A 19,795-nucleotide genomic window follows, 5' to 3' on the forward strand; every position below is an offset into this window, starting at 1 on the left:
GCCCCCCGCCCACAGACCCCCACAACCACCGGGCAAGGGTTGTGGGGATGAGGCCCTTGTCCCCATCAACATGGGAGCAAGGTGCTTTGAGATGCGGGGTGCAGAGCCCCCCTGCCCCAAAGCACCCACCCTCCCATGTTGTTGGCATGTGGCCTGGTACAGTTCAGGAGGGGGAAGCGCTCTTGTTTTCCTGTGGCCTGCCAGGTTACGTGCTCGGATAAGGGTCTGGTATGGATTTTTGAGGAGAACCCTACGCCATTTAAAAAAAACAATTGGCGCAGGGTTCCCCATAAAATTCATACCAGACCTGAAACCTTTCAGGTCTGGTATGGATTTTGGGGGGATCCCTATGCTGTTTTTTTTTTAATTTAGTGCAGGGTTCCCCTTAATATCCATACCAGACCTGAAGGGCCTGGTTAATGATTTTGGGGGGCCCCCACACATTGTTTTTTTTATTCGGGGTTCCCCTTAATGTTCATGTGATGTTCGCACCTCATAGACTTTAATGGTGTTCGTTCGTTCAAACTAATTTTTGACTGTCCGCAAGTTCTGGTGCTAACCGAACCGGGGGGGGGGGGGGGGGGGTGGTGGTTCAGCTCATCCTTACTAACCAATATCCAATCCTCCTTGACTTCAGTACATCAAACTGTTTAACAAGCTATCTTATTTTAAAGTTACTAATACCAAATCATTTATAATATATTGGGACTAGGACTATATCTCCTCCTTGGCTTTGGCACATCAAACTCTCCAACTGTTCAACAAGATATCTTATTATAAAGTTAATGATACTTAATTATTTATATTGGGATTAGGACTAGATCCAGAAACTAAACAGAATTTACAGTATAATTATACCTATGTGTACAAAGGCACAAGTATGTCCTACCTTATTATTGCTCTCATCCCGACACCTAATCTTCTATATCAGGAAAAAGACACCCCTTTTCTTCCTAAACTGAAAGCCTTGCTATCTCGTATTTCCAAACATGAACTATCCTGGTCTGGTCACTTGGCAGCCTTTAAGATGCAAAATTTAGCCCAACTGTTATATCTCTACCTTTCTCGACCTTTTAAGGTGAAGTACTCCTTCAGGTCTAAAACAAAAATTCCTAAGTACCCCTTCTGGAGGAAGTAATTTTTTTTTTTTTTTTTTTTTTTTAAATCATTTATTAAAACTTTAGAACATAACATCCATCCGATAATGACAAAAAAAACAGGAGCAGAGGGTGGAGTTGGTACAAAGCATATGTCTCCAGAAAAAAAAAAAAACGGAGGAGGAATACAAAAAACAAAAACAAAAGGGTCCCAGGTAAAAAAAGAGACTTCCGTGTAAGTGGCGGTCCACTGGTAGTAATCAACTAGCTCCTTTAACAGGTTTTGGATGGAGGAAATATACACTTAAACGTGAGAGTCCTCGTTTCCGGATCCCCCAGGATCAATCCCAGGCCAAGACCCCTCAACCCATAGGGATCTTGCTGTGAGGGGACTGACCCAGGAGTTCCCGAAAGACCCGCGAGGTAGGCCCAGGAGGGTCCGCTGTCCTGAATCCCAAACCTGTAAAATGCTAGAACCGCTATGAGAAGATGCATTTAACCTAGAGAAGTTGCCATAACATGGGCAGAAGGAGGACAGATCCTTCCAGCCCAAACTCGGGGTGGGGACCCAAAGCACAGACCTAAATAGAAAAAAGTGAAGCATATGTATAATAACAGGGAAAGAAAAAACAAGTAGACCTGAATGGAATGACCAACTGTCATACAGTTCGCTACAACTCAAAATGTGGGTCAAGGCGACCCTGCAACAAGGTAAAAGTAATAAAGGAAGTCAGAAGGGGAGAGTGAAAGGAGAAGAAGGAAAGAAGGAACAAGGGGGGTGAGGAGAAAGGGAAGGGTAGGAACCTTCACGGAGGAGCCTGGTTATAGAGGGATTGGGGGGTGAGGGACCTTGAGTAATTTCAGGGTAGTAGGGATATTCCAACGTATGCAGCCCAAGGTTCCCATATAAATCTAAATTTCTCAGCTGAGTCCAGTATCTTGCTGGCTGCTTTTTCTTGTGCCATTATCCAGGATATTTTTTGTTTGGCCTGGGAAAAGGAAACTGAGGGAGATTTCCACGAGTGTGCCAGCGTAATCTTGGCTCCCAGAAGGATAAAGTGGATTAGAGAGAGTGTCTGTTTAGGAACATTGGGGATGTGAGAGTTGAGAAGGGCAATAGTGTGATCCTGTCTGATTGCTTGACCTGTGGATTTGCGAATGAGTCTGAAGACTTTGTTCCAGTAACCCCTGATTTTGGGGCATTCCCAAAACGTATGAAGGAGAGAGCCCTGCAGGCCGCACCCTCTGAAACAGAGCGGGGAAGACTGAGGAAAACACTTGGTGAGCCGAGTGGGGACCAGGTACCATCGGGCCATAACCTTAAGATCTGCTTCCACAAGAGCGTTATTAAGAATGCTCCTGTGCCAGGTATCCAGATCCCATTCGAACTGAAGGTCTTGCTCCCACTTCACCATGTAGTTTGCTTTTCCCTGAGGATCAGCCAACACAGAATAGATAAGGGAAATTCCCCCCCTGACCCCCATGGCTGAGGAGCACCAGAGCTCATATGGAGTTACCGACAGAGATTTGTCATGGGTCCTCCAAATCCCCTGCAGATAATGTAAAAGTTGATAGTAGCGAAAAGATTCTGAGGGTGGCATGTCCAATTTGGATATGCAGTGTTTAAGAGATAAGGGGCCATTGCAATTGAAGAAATGTCCTATTCTGTAGAGACCCTTATCTAGCCACCACTGAAAAGCCTTGATATTGAGACCTGGGGGGAAGTGGGGGCTATGGAAGATGTGTGCGAGGGGGTGCAAGATCAGGGAGTGTTTTTTGTGAAGGGTGTCACACAGGGCAAGAGTGTGTGACAATGTTGGTGAAAGGATTGGGGGCCTTTCCTTTTGTGGTCTCCAGGCAAGAAAGTCAAGGGTATGATTCGGAATAGCTTGTCTTTCTAAGTCTACCCAGTCGGATTTCGGGCCTTTAGAGTATATGGCCGAGAATTGACAAAGTTGGGCAGCTTGAAAGTACTACCATAAGTTAGGTAGACCCAGGCCCCCTTTTTTCCTAGATCTATAAAGAACTGACTTAGAGAGGCGGTGGCCTTTCCCTCCCCAGATAAATCGAATAATTGTTGACTGGAATTTGTCGAGTATGCATTTTGAAATGGGTAAGGGAAGGGACCGGAAGAGATATAAGATCCTGGGGAGCAAGGTCATCTTAATTGCATTTACCCGTCCCAGCCATGACAATTTATAGAGAGACCATTGCTCAGGTCTTCTTATAACTTCTTAAATAAGGGAGGGTAGTTGTGGCGAAATAAAAGCTCGAACTTGGGGCTAAGGTGAATACCTAAGTAAGGGAGAGAGGAGGAGCTCCAAGAGAAAGGGCAGTGAGCTTTAATTCTATCTATCAGTTCTTGAGGGGTAGATATGTTAAGGGCGGTAGACTTGGACATGTTTACCTGAAGTCCTGTAATTACACCGAATTTTTGAATAAGATGGAGAATATTAGGTGTGGAGATGAGTGGGGAGGTAATGAATAGCAACAGCAACACGTCATCCGCAAAGAGTGCGTATTTATGGGTTTTTTGGCCACAATGTACTCCATGAATATCTGGGTGTTGTCTGATGGCTAAGGCTACGCTCGCTATGGCAAAAAGAATGGGGGAGAGGGGGCAAACTTGCCCTTGAGGATTGGGAATTGGTCGGAGAGGTGACCCTGCAGTTTAACTTGGGCTTTTGGGGAAGAGTAGAGGGATGAAAGAGTTGTGAGAAATTTCGGACCGAAGCCCCATTTTTGAGTGGTGAAAAGGTACGGCCAAGTGATCGTGTCAAATGCCTTTTGGAGATCTATGGAGAGAATAAATCCAGATTGAGGAGGGTTCCAGTCCCAGGAGGATTGCATGAGGGAAATGAGGTCAATAGCTCTCCTAATCTGGTCCGGCCCCTGTCTCCCCGGGATAAAACCTACCTGGTCTTTGTTTATATACTTTCCAATAAACGAGGCCATCCTGTTCGCTAAAACTTTTGTCATGATTTTTAGATCTTTATTAATCAAAGATATTGGCCTGTAGTTGCCTACTTCGCTGGGGTCTTTACCTGGCTTGGGGATGACCGAAATGAATGCAAGGTTGGCCGCTGGCTCTAAATGAGAGCCCTCCCGGAGGGAGTTGAAGAGCCGGACCAGATAAGGAGAGAGGACTTCAGAGAAGGTTTTATAGTAACGGGACGAAAATCCATCCGGGCCTGGGGCAGAGTCAGGCTTGAGGCTCTTGATGACGTCCTGGACTTCCTTGATCTGAAAGGGGGAGTCCATTATGTCACGGTGAGAGTTTGTAAGTTTGGGAGTTGCAACCTCATCTAAAAACGCGTTAATGGAATCAGGATCGGTCGGGGTGGATTTGGAATATAGATTCGAATAAAAGGAATGGAAGGCCTCTAGAATTTTATGGGGGTTCTGAGTAAGGTTGCCTGCTTGGGATTTTATCTTAGGTAAAGAGTAAACCCTTATTTTAGGGGAGAGTATTGCTGCCAGCTGTGGACCAATTTTACCAGCCTGTAGATAGAACCTGCCACTTAGACAGCTTAAGTATTTGTTTGCATTGGACGTGAGGGCTAATTTGAGGGTGATCCGGGCGGAATCCAGATTGGCTAGAGTTTCTGAGGTAGGGTTGCTTTTGTGTGTTTTACTACAAGACTTAAATTCGCTCTCAAGTTTTTCCACATCTATCTTCCTTTCCCGTTTTAGTTTAGACGCTAGTTGAATTATTTTCCCCCTCAGGACCGCCTTATGTGCTCCCCATAGATTGCTTGGGGATATGTCCCCAGTATCATTGAGGCTGAAGAATTCCAGAATGTCTCTTTCCAGCATGGTGCAATGGACTGGATTGGATAGAAGGGTTTTACTAAGGTGCCACTGAGGGGGACCGGGAGGGGAGAGGGAGCTAGTTATGCACAGGGTCACTAGAGAGTGGTCTGACCATGGGACTTTGTGAATATTCGATTGAGTCGCAGTGTGTATCTCCGAGTTGGGTATGAAAATATGATCGATCCTGGCATATGTTTTGTGTGGTGCAGAGTAGTGCGTGTAGTCTTTGGCCGTGGGGTTTAATTCTCTCCAAGAGTCAATCAGACCTCTATCATGGAGAAGTCGAGCGATTCGCAAACTCTGTTTAGGGGGTCTTTTCATTTTGGCTTTGTCTAGATTAGTTTTATCAAGCACTTGGTCGAATGAGATGTTGGAGTCACCTCCCATTATAATTCTGCCTTCCAAGTGTGGGGCAAGGGTTGAAAGCATGGAGGCAAAGAAGTGTGATTGGCCCTGGTTGGGGGCGTAATAAGAGATGATAGAGTACATAACTCCCGTAATATGACCTTTAACTAATAAGTATCTACCTTCGGCATCCTTGATCGTGTGGGAATGTAGGAATGGGATTTGTTTCGCCAGTAAGACTGCGACCCCTCTTTTTTTGGAGTCGGCATTAGCCAGGTAAAATGTTGGAAAGCCACTGTGAAGAAAGGAAGGGGTATAGCTAGCTGGGAAGTGGGTCTCCTGGAGGAGCACAATATCAAGGCTTCTGGCGTGGTAGCTCTGGAATGCCTTACGGCATTTGGAGGGCGAGTTAAGCCCTTGGGTGTTATGCGAGGCGATCTTGAGATAAAGATTATGGGGTGTAGAGTCAGCCATGGAAGTCAGGGGTGGGTGGCGAGCATGAGTGAATGGGGCTTACCTTTGTCCTTGGAGCAATGGATACGGGTTGTGGAGGACTATCTTCCCGGTGGTCTCCTGGGGGAGGAATGAGTGATGGTCTCCGCGAAGGTTCCTGGGGGTGGAGGGGAGGAGAGAGAAGGCGCCAGAGAGAAGGCAAGGGTAGAGGGAAAAAAGGAGAGAAAAAGGATGGAGCGAAAATTGAGAAAAAGAACATATTTAGTACATAAGAGAAGTAAAACATAACGATCAACAAATCTATTATGATAACAAGAAGGACTGGCGAACCAAGTCCGAGTCCGGGGCCTCCTGTTAGGGAGGGCATGGAAAAAGTACAACCGGCTAGGGTTGTTTACCTGGTGTCACCCGAGGGAGGTGTGTCCCTCCAAGTCACAACAGAAAGGGTGGCATGATGGGCCGCTCCGGCCGCAGTCCCCAAGTAGTAAAAAATATAGCAAGTGGACGAGTAAAGTAACACATGTCGCTAAGGTCAACCATGACACAATCTATAATCACTACCCAGAACAGTACAAAAACAAGAACCAAAAGAAAAGAACCCCCCATCAGGATACAAAAAACAAAAGAAACAAAAGAAGAAAAATTTGCCTAACAAAAATACACCTTTGTGTGAGAGGTGTGAGCTTCCTGGGTAAGTGGGTGGGGTAGGAAGCCTTAGGTAGGAGGTTGGGGTGAGGGGAGCCTCTAAGAGCTCAGCTAAAGGCAGGGAGATGCTGAGATGGCTATGAAAGGCACAGACGGGTAACCCAGGTAGCCATCGGGGGGCTAATGGGACCCGACCACAGGATGCAGAGGATTCTGCAAGGGTCCAAAATGAAAGTCAGAGTCCAGGGGGGGATGTCCACTACTCATTAAAGTGGGTCCCCTCTGTAGTCCCATGAAAGGAAAAAATTCCGGATCCGGGGCAGGATCCCAAGACGAGTACTCATCTAGGGGGGTGTGAGTCCCGTTGCCTCTTTGGAAGCTGTTTGTTCCACAGTGGGGTGAGGGGACTCCCTGGAGGTGGTCGTTTGGAAAAGCTTGTCTTGGCTGAAGTATAGGCTGAAGTATAGGAGCAAGTTCCTGGGTTATAAGTCCGAGTTGCAGTAGCAGGCGTTCGCCATCTTGGAAGGAGGAAAAGCCATACTGTTTATCTCTTAGTTGAAACTGGAGACGAAAGGGGAATGACCAGCGATATTTGATGGAATTCTGATTCAGGATTTCAAGCAAGGGTTTGAGGGCTCTGCGTTTCTGAATGGTAGTGGGGGAAATGTCCGCAAAGATTTGGATGTTGTGGCCCTGGAAAGAGAGGTCGTCCAGATTACGGGTTTTTCTCATCACTTCTTCCTTGACGCTGTAAAAATGAGGTTTAACGATAATGTCCCTCGGGAGGCCATCTTGGCGGGGGAGCTGCAATGCTCTGTGGGCTCTATCTAGCTCTAGCCTATGGCCTTGGATATCTGGGATGAGTTCCTTGATAAAGAGTTTGACAGTGCTGGGTACATCTGCAACAGACTCGGGTAACCCCCGTATGCGAAAATTGTATCGTCTGCTTCTGTTCTCAAGGTCATCGATTTTAGCCTGAGCCACTTCCAATTGATCTTGGAGCGTTTGAATGCAGGCCGAGTTCTGGACAGTCCGGGCCACTGTGTTGTCCACTACATGTTCTATGGCGTCCAAACGGGCTCCCAGGTTTTGTAAATCTGCCTTGATTGTGGATGTGATCTGCTTAGCATTTTGGGCAAGCCCTGCAGCCAGCATGTCAGAGAAGCTCTGCATAAGTAGATTTACATCATGGGACTGGGATGGCTGCATGGGGGATGAATGCAGGGTGCTTGAAATGCCTGCCAGGCCTGCCAGGCCTAAGGGAGTTTGCAGGGTGGGAGTCTGGAGAATGCCCCCTACAGTTCAATCAAGCAGGGATTCCGTGGAGGCTGGGGAGTAGCCTTGGGGAGAAGCTGTACTCACAGGGGTTGCCAGCAGTGAAGACCGGTGCTGGATAGGGGATGGAGGGTCCGCAATGGAGACTTGTTCCCCCGTGGTGTCTTGTGCCTGAGACGTGGCCGCCATCTTAGCTGCTCTGGGGGCCTTCTGTGTGAAGTCCAGCTGGCGGCTGACGTCCGTCTTTTTGGGGCTGGTCGGCATGCGAAAAGTTGCCTGAGTGGTCCAGGAGGCTTGGGGGTCCGTATGGAGAGTGTCCCGCTCAGCGTGGAGGACAGGGGAGCCGGATGGGGCCGGAGCGGTGCGGAGCTCTTGCTTAGAGCGTTTTCCCGGGAGTCCCGCGCATGCGCACCAGTGGAGGAAGTAATTTCTATTGTTTGGTTGTCATGGTTTCTCTGTGTAATGTCAGCTTGTCATGTCATGTGCTTGTGATAATTTCTGTGTGTGTTTGTGATGGCTTTTGTTCGTGTGCAAAATCATCATCAAATGCAGACTTACCAGTGCCCATAAATGCAGCCTGATCAGTAGGGCAGGGCAAATGGGGTGTATGGGGGGAAGATGGAGGGGTCAGCTGGGGGTGTCAGGGTCACTTACCTGGCAGCTCAGCCCACCAGGTCCTTGCACTCCACAGCCTCCTGAGGCAACTGCCCTGCCTCCAAGACTCCATTGTCAGGGATTTGTAGTTTCCTTTGCGCTTGAGTGTGGACTACAACTTCCAGAATGCAACAGTGGTCTGTGTAGCAGTATGATTGGTATCTCGTGAAAGTAGGTATCCCTTGCTGCAACTGCGCATTGCGCTGGTTTGAGGAAAAGCAAGCTAAGCCAGATCTGCTGCAGCCAAAGGCAATACAATTTTCTCAGAAGCTCTGACCCCAATGTTAATTGTGTTTGTATTGTTCTTCCTACAGACAGTGAAAACTGCATGAAATGTCCTGATGATGAATGGCCAAATGAGAAGAAGGATCTGTGTGTCCCAAAATTGATGGAATTTCTCTCCTACACTGATGATCCCATTGTTACCGTTATTTCAACTGTCTCCATCCTCTGTTGTCTTCTGACTGGTTTAATATTGGGGATATTTATACATTACCAGGACACCCCCATTGTTAAAGCCAATAACCGGAACCTGAGCTATCTTCTCCTGGTCTCCATCATGCTGAGCTTCCTCTGTGTATTCTTGTTCCTCGGCCATCCAGTAGATGTGACCTGCATGTTGCGTGTGACCTCTTTTGGTGTCATCTTCTCAGTTGCCGTCTCTTCTCTACTTTCCAAAAGTATCATGGTGTGTATTGCTTTTAAAGCCACCAAACCTGGGAGTCCCTGGAGGAAATGGATGGGAGCCAAACTGCCCAATTCTATCATTTGTATCTTCTCACTGGTCCAAGTCATAATCTGTGCCTCTTGGTTGTCTATTTCTCCCCCCTTCCAGGATCGGGACACTCACTCTTATCAGGGGAAGATCATCATTCAGTGTAATGAGGGTTCAGTTATCGGCTTCTACTCAGTCCTGGGATATATGGGACTTCTGGCCGCTGTGAGTTTCATTATCGCTTTTATAGCCAGGACATTACCGGACAGTTTTAATGAGGCCAAGTACATCACCTTCAGCATGCTGGTGTTCTGCAGTGTCTGGATTGCCATGATCCCGGCCTATCTGAGCACCAGAGGGAAATACATGGTGGGTGTGGAGGTTTTTGCTATAATGGCATCAAGTTCTGGACTTCTTGGCTGTATATTTTTCCCAAAATGTTATAGAATACTGTTCAGACCCGACCTGAATACAAAAGCAGCTTTCCACTAATATGTATGGAGAAACACCAGTTACCAGTAGTCATATCATTATCGCTATTATTGTCCATTTTAGTATTTTGTTAATGTATTGAGAATGACCATTGTTAAATAAAAATATTTAATGCTTACCTCTCCAGGGATTGTGAGTTGAATTTTTGCTCTGGACAATCCTGGTACCAGACACTTTGGGTTTGTTGAAATATTGTCCCCTGCTAGGTGTAGTGGTTCCCCCCACCAGCCATTTCATCAGTACTGAACAATGTAGTCACTTAGTGAGGAGGAGCCACAGTGACCAGAGGAGGACAAAGTATCCAAATCATCCTAAAGTGTCCGATACCAGAGACACCCATCACTCTTCATGAGAGGGAAAATTTCACTCACCACCTTCCAGGAGGATAAATATCAAACATGTTCTTTTATAAGCTGATTGGGGGGTATTTTTAGTGTTAGGGTCACTTTAATTACATTGTATATAGATGTATCCTGCTATATACATTTTACGTTTTGTTGGTGTATTCTTAAATCATTTAAAATATTAGTTAAAGTTGATGAGAACATGTTCTCAGTAAAGCCTCGTACACGCGATCGGTCTTAGCCCTTGTACACACGGTCTGAGATTCCGACGGAATGTGTCCGATCGGAGCGTTTTATCGGATAGTCCGACTGTGTGTGGTCTGCATCGGACTGTTTCCGTCGGAATATCCGTCGGACCAAATTTTCCAACTTGCCGGAAATATTTTCCGACAAAATGCTCTGATCGAACATACTCCAATCATGTGTAGAGAATTCCGATCGGACAAAGTGCCACACATGCTCAGATCAAATTCCTACATCAAAGCTATTGGCTACTAGCCTGAACGTAGTTCCATCATAACAAAATAACGTCATCATGTTCTGAACAATCGGATTTTCCGACAACTTCGTCCGACCGTGTGTATACAACAGTTTCGGACAAAATCCGTCGGTCAAAATCCAATGGATTTGGTTGTCGGAATCTCCGATCGTGTGTACAAGGGCTTACATCAGACAGAAGAGCGTTGGTCATGAACTTGTTCTGCATACAGACGGCAGAACTTGTTCATCCAACATTCGCAAAACAACTTAGTTTTTCTGCTCTTTAGTGCCACCCTTTGGGCAACCTCTGCTAATGTTGTCTGATGGTTAGCATTGGTTGGGAGCATGCGTGTTTGTACTTTGGATTTTAGTCCAACGGACTTGTGTACACACGATCGGATAATCTGAATTAACAGATTTATTGTCAGACAGTTGGTGAGCATGAACAGCCAACATTTGTTGTCGTTAATTCTGCACACTATTGTCTGATGGAGCATACACCTGGTCAAATTATCTGACACAACACGTCCATCAGACAATAATTGTCGTAAAAAATCAGATCGTGTGTACGGGCCTTAAAGAGGGATTCCACCAAAAAAAAAATATTAAAAGCCAGCAGCTATAAATACTACAACTGCTGACTTTTAATAAATGGACACTCACCTGTCCCGGGTTCCAGCGATGCCGGCAGCTGAGGCCGATCGATCGCTCGGCTCTTGACTGCTGCCGCCACCATTCTAGGTGAGGGAATCAGGAAGTGAAGCGAATCGGCTTCACTTCCCGGTTCCCTACTGCGCATGCGCGAGTCGCGTCGCGCAATAGGTAATCTCCGCGCTGTCACTGGGACCCGTGTGTGTCCCAGCAGACAGCGTGGCAGGGCAGGAAATGGCGTAGACTCCCACGGGAGTCTATGCCCGGAAGTGGGAACTCTCCACCCCCCTCCCCCCTGAAAGGTGTCAATTGTGACACCGGAGGGGGGGAGGGATCCGATCAGCGGAGGTTCCACTTTAGGGTGGAATCCCGCTTTAAGTTCACATTTTAAGCGATAAGATGAGTTCATTTTCAAGCAGATTTTCTTTATAGGACCCAATAAAAAATATTTTTCCTTGTATACTGTATATTTCTTTGAAAAACTGCTTCCATAAGGGAGTATTCATCTTCCCCATACAATGCTGCAGAGAAAATGCTCCAGACCTTGTCAGATCCTGTTATGAGAATTTCCAAAGCTAAAAACAGGTACCAGGTGTTCATTGATCAATCATAGATTTTATTCCGAAGAAGACATAAAACATTAGAATTATGTTAGCTTAACCACTTGACATCTGGAAGGTTTCACCCCCTTTCCTGACCAGAGCATTTTTTGTAGTTTGGCACTGTGCTACTTTAAGTTGTAATTGCGTGGTCATGCAACGCTGTACCCAAACAAAAGGTATGTCCCTTTTACCGCTTTATTTTGGTGGGGTTTGATCACCCCTGGGATTAAATTTTTTTTTTGCGATATAAATGTAAAAAAAAATATATATATATATATATATATATATATATATATATATATATATATATATATATATATATATCTATATATATATATATATATATATATATATATATATTTTTATATATATATATATATATATATATATATATATATTTATATATATATATATATATATATAGTTTCTAAAAAAAAAATTGAACAAATATCCAATAAACTAAAATGTTTTCATAAATTTAAGCCAAAATATATTCAGCTACATGTCTTTGGTAAAAAAAAAAAAAATCCCCAAAAAGCATATATTTATTGGTTTGCGCAAAAGTTATAACATCTACAAACTATGGTATATATACTGGAATTTACTCAGCTGTTACTTTCTGACAGCCTATCTAATTTCTTTAGGTGCTAAAATGCCATATATGGGTATATGTGGAACTACACTCCAAAATACATTCTGCTACTTCTCTTGAGTATGGGGATACCACATGCGTGGGACCTTTTGGGAGCCTAGCTGCGTACAGGACCACGAAAACCAATCGGCGCATTCAGGTTTTCAAAGGGCGTAAATTGCTTATCTCACTTCCTCACCACCTATCACAGTTTTGGAGGCCCCTATATGCCAAGATAGAACAACCCCTCAAATTACCCCTTTTTGGAAAGTAGACAACCCAAGCTATTTTCTGAGAGGCGTGTTAAGTCCATGGAATATTTTATTTTTTGCCACAAGTTTATGGAATATGACCAAAAAAATGAAAAAAAAAAAAAAAAAAAAAAAAAAATATATATATATATATATATATATATATGTATATATATATATAATTTTTTTACACAATGTTGTAATTTAAATAATATATTGCTTACACGTGCCATTAGTATATGTGGAATTACACCTCAAAATACATTCTGCTGCTTCTCCTGAGTAAGGGGGTTACCATAGGTGTGAGACATTTTGGTAGTCTAGCCGCATACAGGACCCCGAAAACCAATCACCGCCTTCAGGTTTTCTAAGGGCGTAAATTGCTTAACTCACTTCCTCACTACATATCACAGTTTCGGAGGCCCCTATATGCCAAGATAGCACAAAACGCTCCAAAATGACCCCTTTTCGTAAAGTAGACACCCCAAGGAGTTTGATAAGAAGCTAATTGTTTTTTTGTTTTTTTTTTACAATCAAAATTTATTGAAAGTTTATAACAGATGAAAATATGACATCATAGCAATGATCAAATACAGGTTGAGTATATATATATATATATATATATATATATATATATATATATGTATATGTGTGTGTGTGTGTGTGTGTGTGTGTGTGTGTGTGTCAATTTATATGGATTTAAAAGAGACAAATAAAAAGAAAAAAAAGGTATATCCTTAAAATAGTGAATTAAGGGGAGCATAATGTATCTGATTCTATATAAAGAGTACATAAGCAGAAGGTGGTGAAGGAGGTATTTTTTTTTTAATAAACAATAAAATAATAAAAGTAATATTAATAATCATAATGGATAAATTATAATATAAATGAAATAAACAATGGTAATAATAAAATGGTCTGGTATTGTAGACTAAGGATTTTAATGTACTAGGGACTTAAAATTACATCTTTAATGTAGGAATATGTATGAGAATTATGTATAAGCATCAATAAATTTGTCAGATTGTGTGAAGAGCCACCAATGTTTCCACATCTTGTGAAATTTTGTATTTGTTTATTTTTGCATTGCTAAGGTTTCTTACATTTTGCATATATTATTGACCTTTTCAAACCAGTCCTTGATTGTTGGGACATGAGTGGATTTCCAATGTAATAGGATAAGGGCCTTGGCTGCATTTAAGAGATGCCTAGTAAGAGATTTCTTATATTTTCCAATTGAGTAATGCCGCAAACACATTATTTCCCATCAGAATAAACCCTGAAACTTTTTCAGACGGAATTCCGCTGAAACTGTCTTGCATACAGACAATCGCACCAAAGTCCGATCATCAAGAATGCGGTGAAGTACAGCACGAACGACACGACTAGAAAGAGGAAGTTCAATAGCCAGTAACTAATAGCTTCCATCTCGTACCTACTTCAGAACATGTGTCCTTTTTGGTCCGTTAGAACAGCATACAGACAAGCGGAATTGGTTCCGTTGGAAATATTTAGAACATGTTCTATTTCTAGATCCCTCAGAATTTTCCAAAAAAAAAGTCAGATGAGGCATATACAGAATTGCTGCTAATAGATGTTTTTACAGAGGCTGGTCGTAGATTTAATAATATTGAGATGTGAATCCATTTGGGCCTGGGTTTCCTAGTCTCAGATCTTTGAGTGCTGTCAATAGTTAATTTATAGGAATGGGTTTTTCTAATGCCGCGTACGCACGACTGGACTTTTTGGCAGAAAAGTTCCAACGGTCTTCCCAATGGAGTTCAGACGTAGTTCCGACTTGCCCACACACGAACGGACCAAAGTCTGTTCATTTTGAATGTGAATGTGATGACGTACAACGGGACTAGAAAAGGAAGTTCAGTAGCCAATACCTTCCCTTGCGTCGTATTTGGCTCTTTACCACACATTCAGCCATGTCCAATCACGGCTGATCACGATGTAAACAGGAACAAGCCGTTGATCGGCTTTTCTTCACTTGCATCTGACAGACCCGAGTAGAGGAGAGCCGATCGCCGGCTCTCCTGACAGGGAGGGTCTTCGCTGATTGTTTATCAGTGCAGCCCCCCTCGGATGCCCACATTAGACCACCAGGAAAACCCCCAGGACCATCAGGAAGAGGGGCAACATGTGGATGGCCAGGTATATGCAAATGACAGCCAAATCTGTGCCAATTAGTACCCACAAATGGACACTGACTGGCACCATCATATAACAAATGAACTCAGTGATGCCCAGCAATGCCACCAATCAGTGTCATCAGTGCCACCCATCAGTGTTCAGCAGTGCCACCTATCAGTGCCCACCCATGCCCATCAGTGCCCACCTATCAGTGCCCATACATGCCACCTATCAGTGCCAACCATAAGTACCCATCAGTGCTGCCTATGAGTGCCCATCAGTGCTGCCTATGAGTGCCCATCAGTGCCGCCTATGAGTGCCCATCATCAGTGCCCCTCAGTGCCACCTCATCAGTACCACCTCATTGGTGCCACCTCACCCATGCCCATCAGTGTCACTTTATCAGTGCCTGCCAATGCAGCTATATCAGTGCCCATCATTGAAGAAGACAACTTACTTATTTACAATTTTTATAACAGACACAAAGAAACTTATTTTTTCAAAATTTTCGGTCTTTTATTATTTGTTGCACAAAAAAATTGGTCAAATACCACCAAAAGAAATCTCTGTTTGTGGTAACGAAATTATAAAAAAAATTGTTTGGGTACAGTGTAGCATGACTGAGTAATTGTCATTCAAATTGCTACAGAGCTGAAAGCTGAAAATTGGCTTGGGCAGGAAGGTGTCTAAGTGCCTGGCATTGAAGTGGTTAAGGACTCATGTAACTTGGCATGTAAAGCCCTGTATATATGAAAACATGGGAATACCTCTAATTCTAGACTTTTAAGGCAATTTGAGAAGAAAAAAAACAATATATTTAATTTAAAAAGTTTATTACATATTAATTCAACATGATTTAAAAAAATTCTGAAATTTGGAAGCAATACAAAAAAGCACATACAATATTGCACAAATGATCATCCTGAAGTGGTATTTCCCAACTAATTGCAAATACACCACCCGGGTATGTTACAGATGGCATTTATATTCTGTATTTTCAGAAGTGGTATTAATTCCTAAAGAAGTATACAGTTTATAAACATTTTGAAATGAGTTGGATGTCCACATTACCCATTACCATCGGTAACATGCACAAATTGGTGTATTCGCAAGTAGTTGGTAAATAGGGATGAGCTCGATGTTCGGGTCGAAACATAAGTTTGACTCAGACATCAGGTGTTCACCGAAGAACGAACACTATAGGGCGTTTGCGGAAAATATGAGCGCCGCAGATCGCCATGCATTGCTGTATGATGATTGGCCAAAGCATGCTTTGGCCAATCCCAGTGCCTTCAGCTAAGAGAGCCATAATTGGCCAAAGGCAGGGTGCCTTTGGCCAATCATGGCTCGGGGGGACCAAGTCCACGCCCCACACTATATAAGGCTGCCTACAAGGTGGCCCTGTGTAGTGTTGTTGGTGTGGCTTAGGGATGAGCCGAACACCCCCCGGTTCGGTTCGCACCAGAACTTTCGAACGGACCCAAATTTCGTACGAACTTTAGAACCCCATTGAAGTCTATGGGACTCGAACGTTCTAAATTAAAAATGCTAATTTTAATGGCTAATATGCAAGATACTGTCCTAAAAAGGGTTTGGGGACCTGGCTTCTGCCCCAGAGGACATGGGTCAATGGCTAAAATGTTTTTAAAAATGGCTGTTTTGGCGGGAGCACTGATTTTAATGACGATTAAAGTGAAAAAAAAAAAGTGAAATATTCCTTTAAATATCGTGCCTGGGGGGTGTCTATAGTATGCCTGTGAAGTGCCACGTGTTTCCCGTGTTTAGAACAGTCCCTGCACAAAATGACATTTAACGGAAATAACGTCATTTAAAACTGCTTGCGGTTTTAATGTTATATCTGGTTCCGGCAATATGGATGTAAATCATTGAGAAAAATGGCATGGGTAGTCCTCCCTGCCCATTACCAGCCCCTTTGGGTCTTGTACGGATATTAAGGGGAACCCCGTACCCATATTAAAAAAAGGAAATACGTGTGGCCCCCAGGCCCTATATACTTGTTGTGTTAAGTAGAATCTGTTTGTAATTTTCAACTGGTACATTTTTAAAGTGTAGCTCCAGTCAAAAAATCTATTTTTAAGCTTTTTGGAAAACATAGGGAAGGGTTATCACCCCTGTATAATTTGTTTTGCCGTCCGTCTTTTTTCATCTCACTTCCTGTTGTCTCCTTCAATTTGCAAGTAGGAGACATTTGTAAGTTGGATGTTTGAAAGTAGGGGCCTGCCCTATATGCTCTGCAGAAATGGCGGAACAAGGTTTTGGTGTTGCCACAACATTGTAAGCCCTCAAAGTGACTCTTGGTGGGCGCTGGAGTGCCCTGCTGTGAACGATTATATCAAGAATTGTAATTACATGCCATTGTTAAACAGTGGTAGAAAAATTGAACTTTGGTGGTTGTGGTGCAGGTGCCACAACACTATAAGTCCTCACAGTTACTCTGGGTGGGCACAGGGACGGGCCCTCCTGTGAACTATTAAATCAAGAATTGTAATTACATGCCCCTGTTAAACAGGGGCGTAAAAATTGGGCTGCTGGCACTGGTGCTGGTGCCACAACACTGCAACCTCTCCCATATACTTTAGTTGTGGTGCAGGAATGAGCCCTGCTGCAAAGCATTGCATCAAAAATTGTAATTAAACGCCCCTGTTAAACAGGGGCAGAAAAATTGGGCCTTAGGCACTGGTGCTGGTGCCACGACACTGCAACCTCTCCCATATACTCTAGTTGTGGTGCAGGAATGAGCCCTGCTGCAAGGCATTGCATCAAAAATTGTAATTAAACGCCCCTGTTAAACAGGGGCTGAAAAATTGGGCTGCTGGCACTGGTGCTGGTGCCACAACACTGCAACCTCTCCCATATACTGTAGTTGTGGTGCAGGAATGAGCCCTGCTGCAAAGCATTGCATCAAAAATTGTAATTAAACGCCTAGAACCAAAAATGTGGCATCACACAGAACCAAAAATGTTCTTCCAACATATCAGCGGAGGAGGAAGAGGATAGACAATCAACATAACAGGACAGTCACTCAGCATCAGCATAGGCAGTCTTGAAGGGGTGTGATATTTCAAAAAAAATTTATTTGCTTACATCAGCTTCAGGTGCTTGGTAGCTGTGGGTGATCCAAGACTGATTCATCTTGATGAAGGTCAGTCGATCAACTGAGTCGGTGGACAGGCGCACCCTGTGATCGGTAACAAAGCCACCAGCAGCACTGAAGGCGCGTTCCGAAAGAACGCTGGATGCAGGACAGGCCAGTAGCTCAATTGCATACTGTGCAAGCTCTGGCCAGCTCTGGCAAGCTCAAGACCCAGTAAGCCAGAGGATTTTCGGTGGGAAAGGTGTCCAAGTCTGACCTTGCCCCTAGGTATTCCTGCACCATGTAAATCAGACGCTGGCGATGGTTGCTGGAACCAATCATACCTTGGGGCTGCGGACTAAAACATTTTCTGAACGCATCGGAACGCATCTTCTCCACCGCTCCTTCTGACCAATGCCTCAGCAACACGTTGTCCAGGACCAGGAGTTTGTAACCTCCCAGTCTCTGGGAACGCGTTGCACAGACCTTTCTGGAAGGCCCCCCGGAGATGACTCATCCTCTGCTCCCTCTGCGACGGCAAGATAAGGTTAGCAACCTTACCCTTGTACCGTGGATCAAGGAGAGTGGCCAGCCAGTAATGGTCCCTCTCCTTGATCCGAAGAATACGAGGATCCTTCCGCAGGCTTTGCAGGATCAGGGAGGCCATGCAGTGTAGGTTAGCTGAGGCATTCGGTCCGGAGGCCTCTGGGTCACTAAGGACAACATGATCCGCAGCTACCTCCTCCCAGCCACGTACAAGTCCACGGGTTTCTTGGGACTGTAAATTATCCCTACAAGACTGCTGCTGCTGCTGATGCTGGGTGCCAGTCTCCACCTCCATGCTGACACAATCATCCTCCTCATCCTCCTCCTCCTCATCCTCTTCCTGTGTGATGGGTGGCACAGCAGGAACACTGTCTGGATAAAGGGGGCCTTGAGAGGCAAGGAAGTCCTCCTCTTCCTGCCTCTGTTCTGCCTCAAGTGCCCTGTCCATTATTCCACGCAGCGTATGCTCCAAGAGGTGGACAAGAGGTACAGTGTCACTGATGCATGCACTGTCACTGCTCACCATCCTTGTGGCCTCCTCAAACGGTGACAGGACAGTGCATGTATCCCTGATCATGCCCCACTGGCGTGGTGAGAAAAAACCAAGCTCCCCTGACCCTGTCCTGGTGCCGTAGTAGCACAGGTAATCATTGATGGCCCTCTGCTGCATGTGCAGCCGCTGCAGCATGGCCAACGTTGAGTTCCACCTGGTGGGCGTGTCACATATAAGGCGGTTCTTGGGCAGGTTCAACTCCTTTTGGAGCTCAGCCAGCCGAGCACAGGCAATAAATGATCGGCGGAAATGCACACAGACTTTCCTGGCCTGCTTCAGGACATCCTGTAAGCCCGGGTACCTGCCCAAGAACCGCTGCACCACCAGGATAAGGACGTGAGCCACACAGGGCACATGGGTCAGTTGTCCCTGTCGGAGGGCGGAGAGGAGGTTGGTGCCATTGTCGCAAACCACCATTCCTGGCTTAAGCTGGCGTGGCGTCAACCACCTCTCGGCCTGCCCCTGCAGAGCTGACAAAACATCTGCCTCAGTGTGGCTCCTGTCCCCCAAACAAACCAGCGCAAGCACGGCATGGCATCGTTTTGCCTGCGTACTTGTGTAGCCCCTGGAACGCCTACGGAGCACCGCTGGTTCTGAGGACAGAGCAATGGAAGAGGCCATGGAGGAAGAAGAAGAGGAGGGGGTGGAGGAGAGAGGTGTGTCACAACCAATAGTAGCATTTAGATGAGGCAGGCAGGATATCAGTGGCAGTGTATTTGATATTTTATATATATATATATATATATATATATATATATATATATATATATATGCATCCAGTGTAGCCTATATCTACAGTGCATTTGTGCATTTTGTAGTGTACAATTTCTAATATACTTCAGGCGGTGTCAGCATATATCTGCAGTGCATTCTGTGGTATACTGTTTCTACAAAATTTCTGGTGGTGTACACAATACAGTGCAGCCATAGTGCAGTTGCTACTACACTTCTAGTGGTGTACACAATACAGTGCAGCCATAGTGCAGTCGCTACTACTTTTCTAGTGGTGTACACA

General features: G+C 44.8%; 1 protein-coding gene across 1 annotated transcript in view; it reads left to right on the forward strand.

Moving 5' to 3' along the window:
- LOC143958237 (vomeronasal type-2 receptor 116-like) overlaps positions 1-9,489 on the forward strand; it is a gene marked incomplete at its 5' end in the record, with an annotated part of 86,218 nt that extends 76,729 nt beyond the window's left edge. Inside the window, one exon of the mRNA XM_077467754.1 lies at positions 8,597-9,489. Coding sequence (XP_077323880.1) covers positions 8,597-9,489 — 893 coding nt within the window. The remainder of the gene's footprint in view (positions 1-8,596) is intronic.
- Positions 9,490-19,795: the final 10,306 nt, after the last annotated feature.

Source organism: Lithobates pipiens, unplaced genomic scaffold (genome assembly GCF_037356315.1).
Source record: "Lithobates pipiens isolate NorthernLeopardFrog02 unplaced genomic scaffold, aLitPip1_a1.2 Scaffold_6, whole genome shotgun sequence".
In the NCBI taxonomy this organism is placed as follows: domain Eukaryota; kingdom Metazoa; phylum Chordata; class Amphibia; order Anura; family Ranidae; genus Lithobates; species Lithobates pipiens.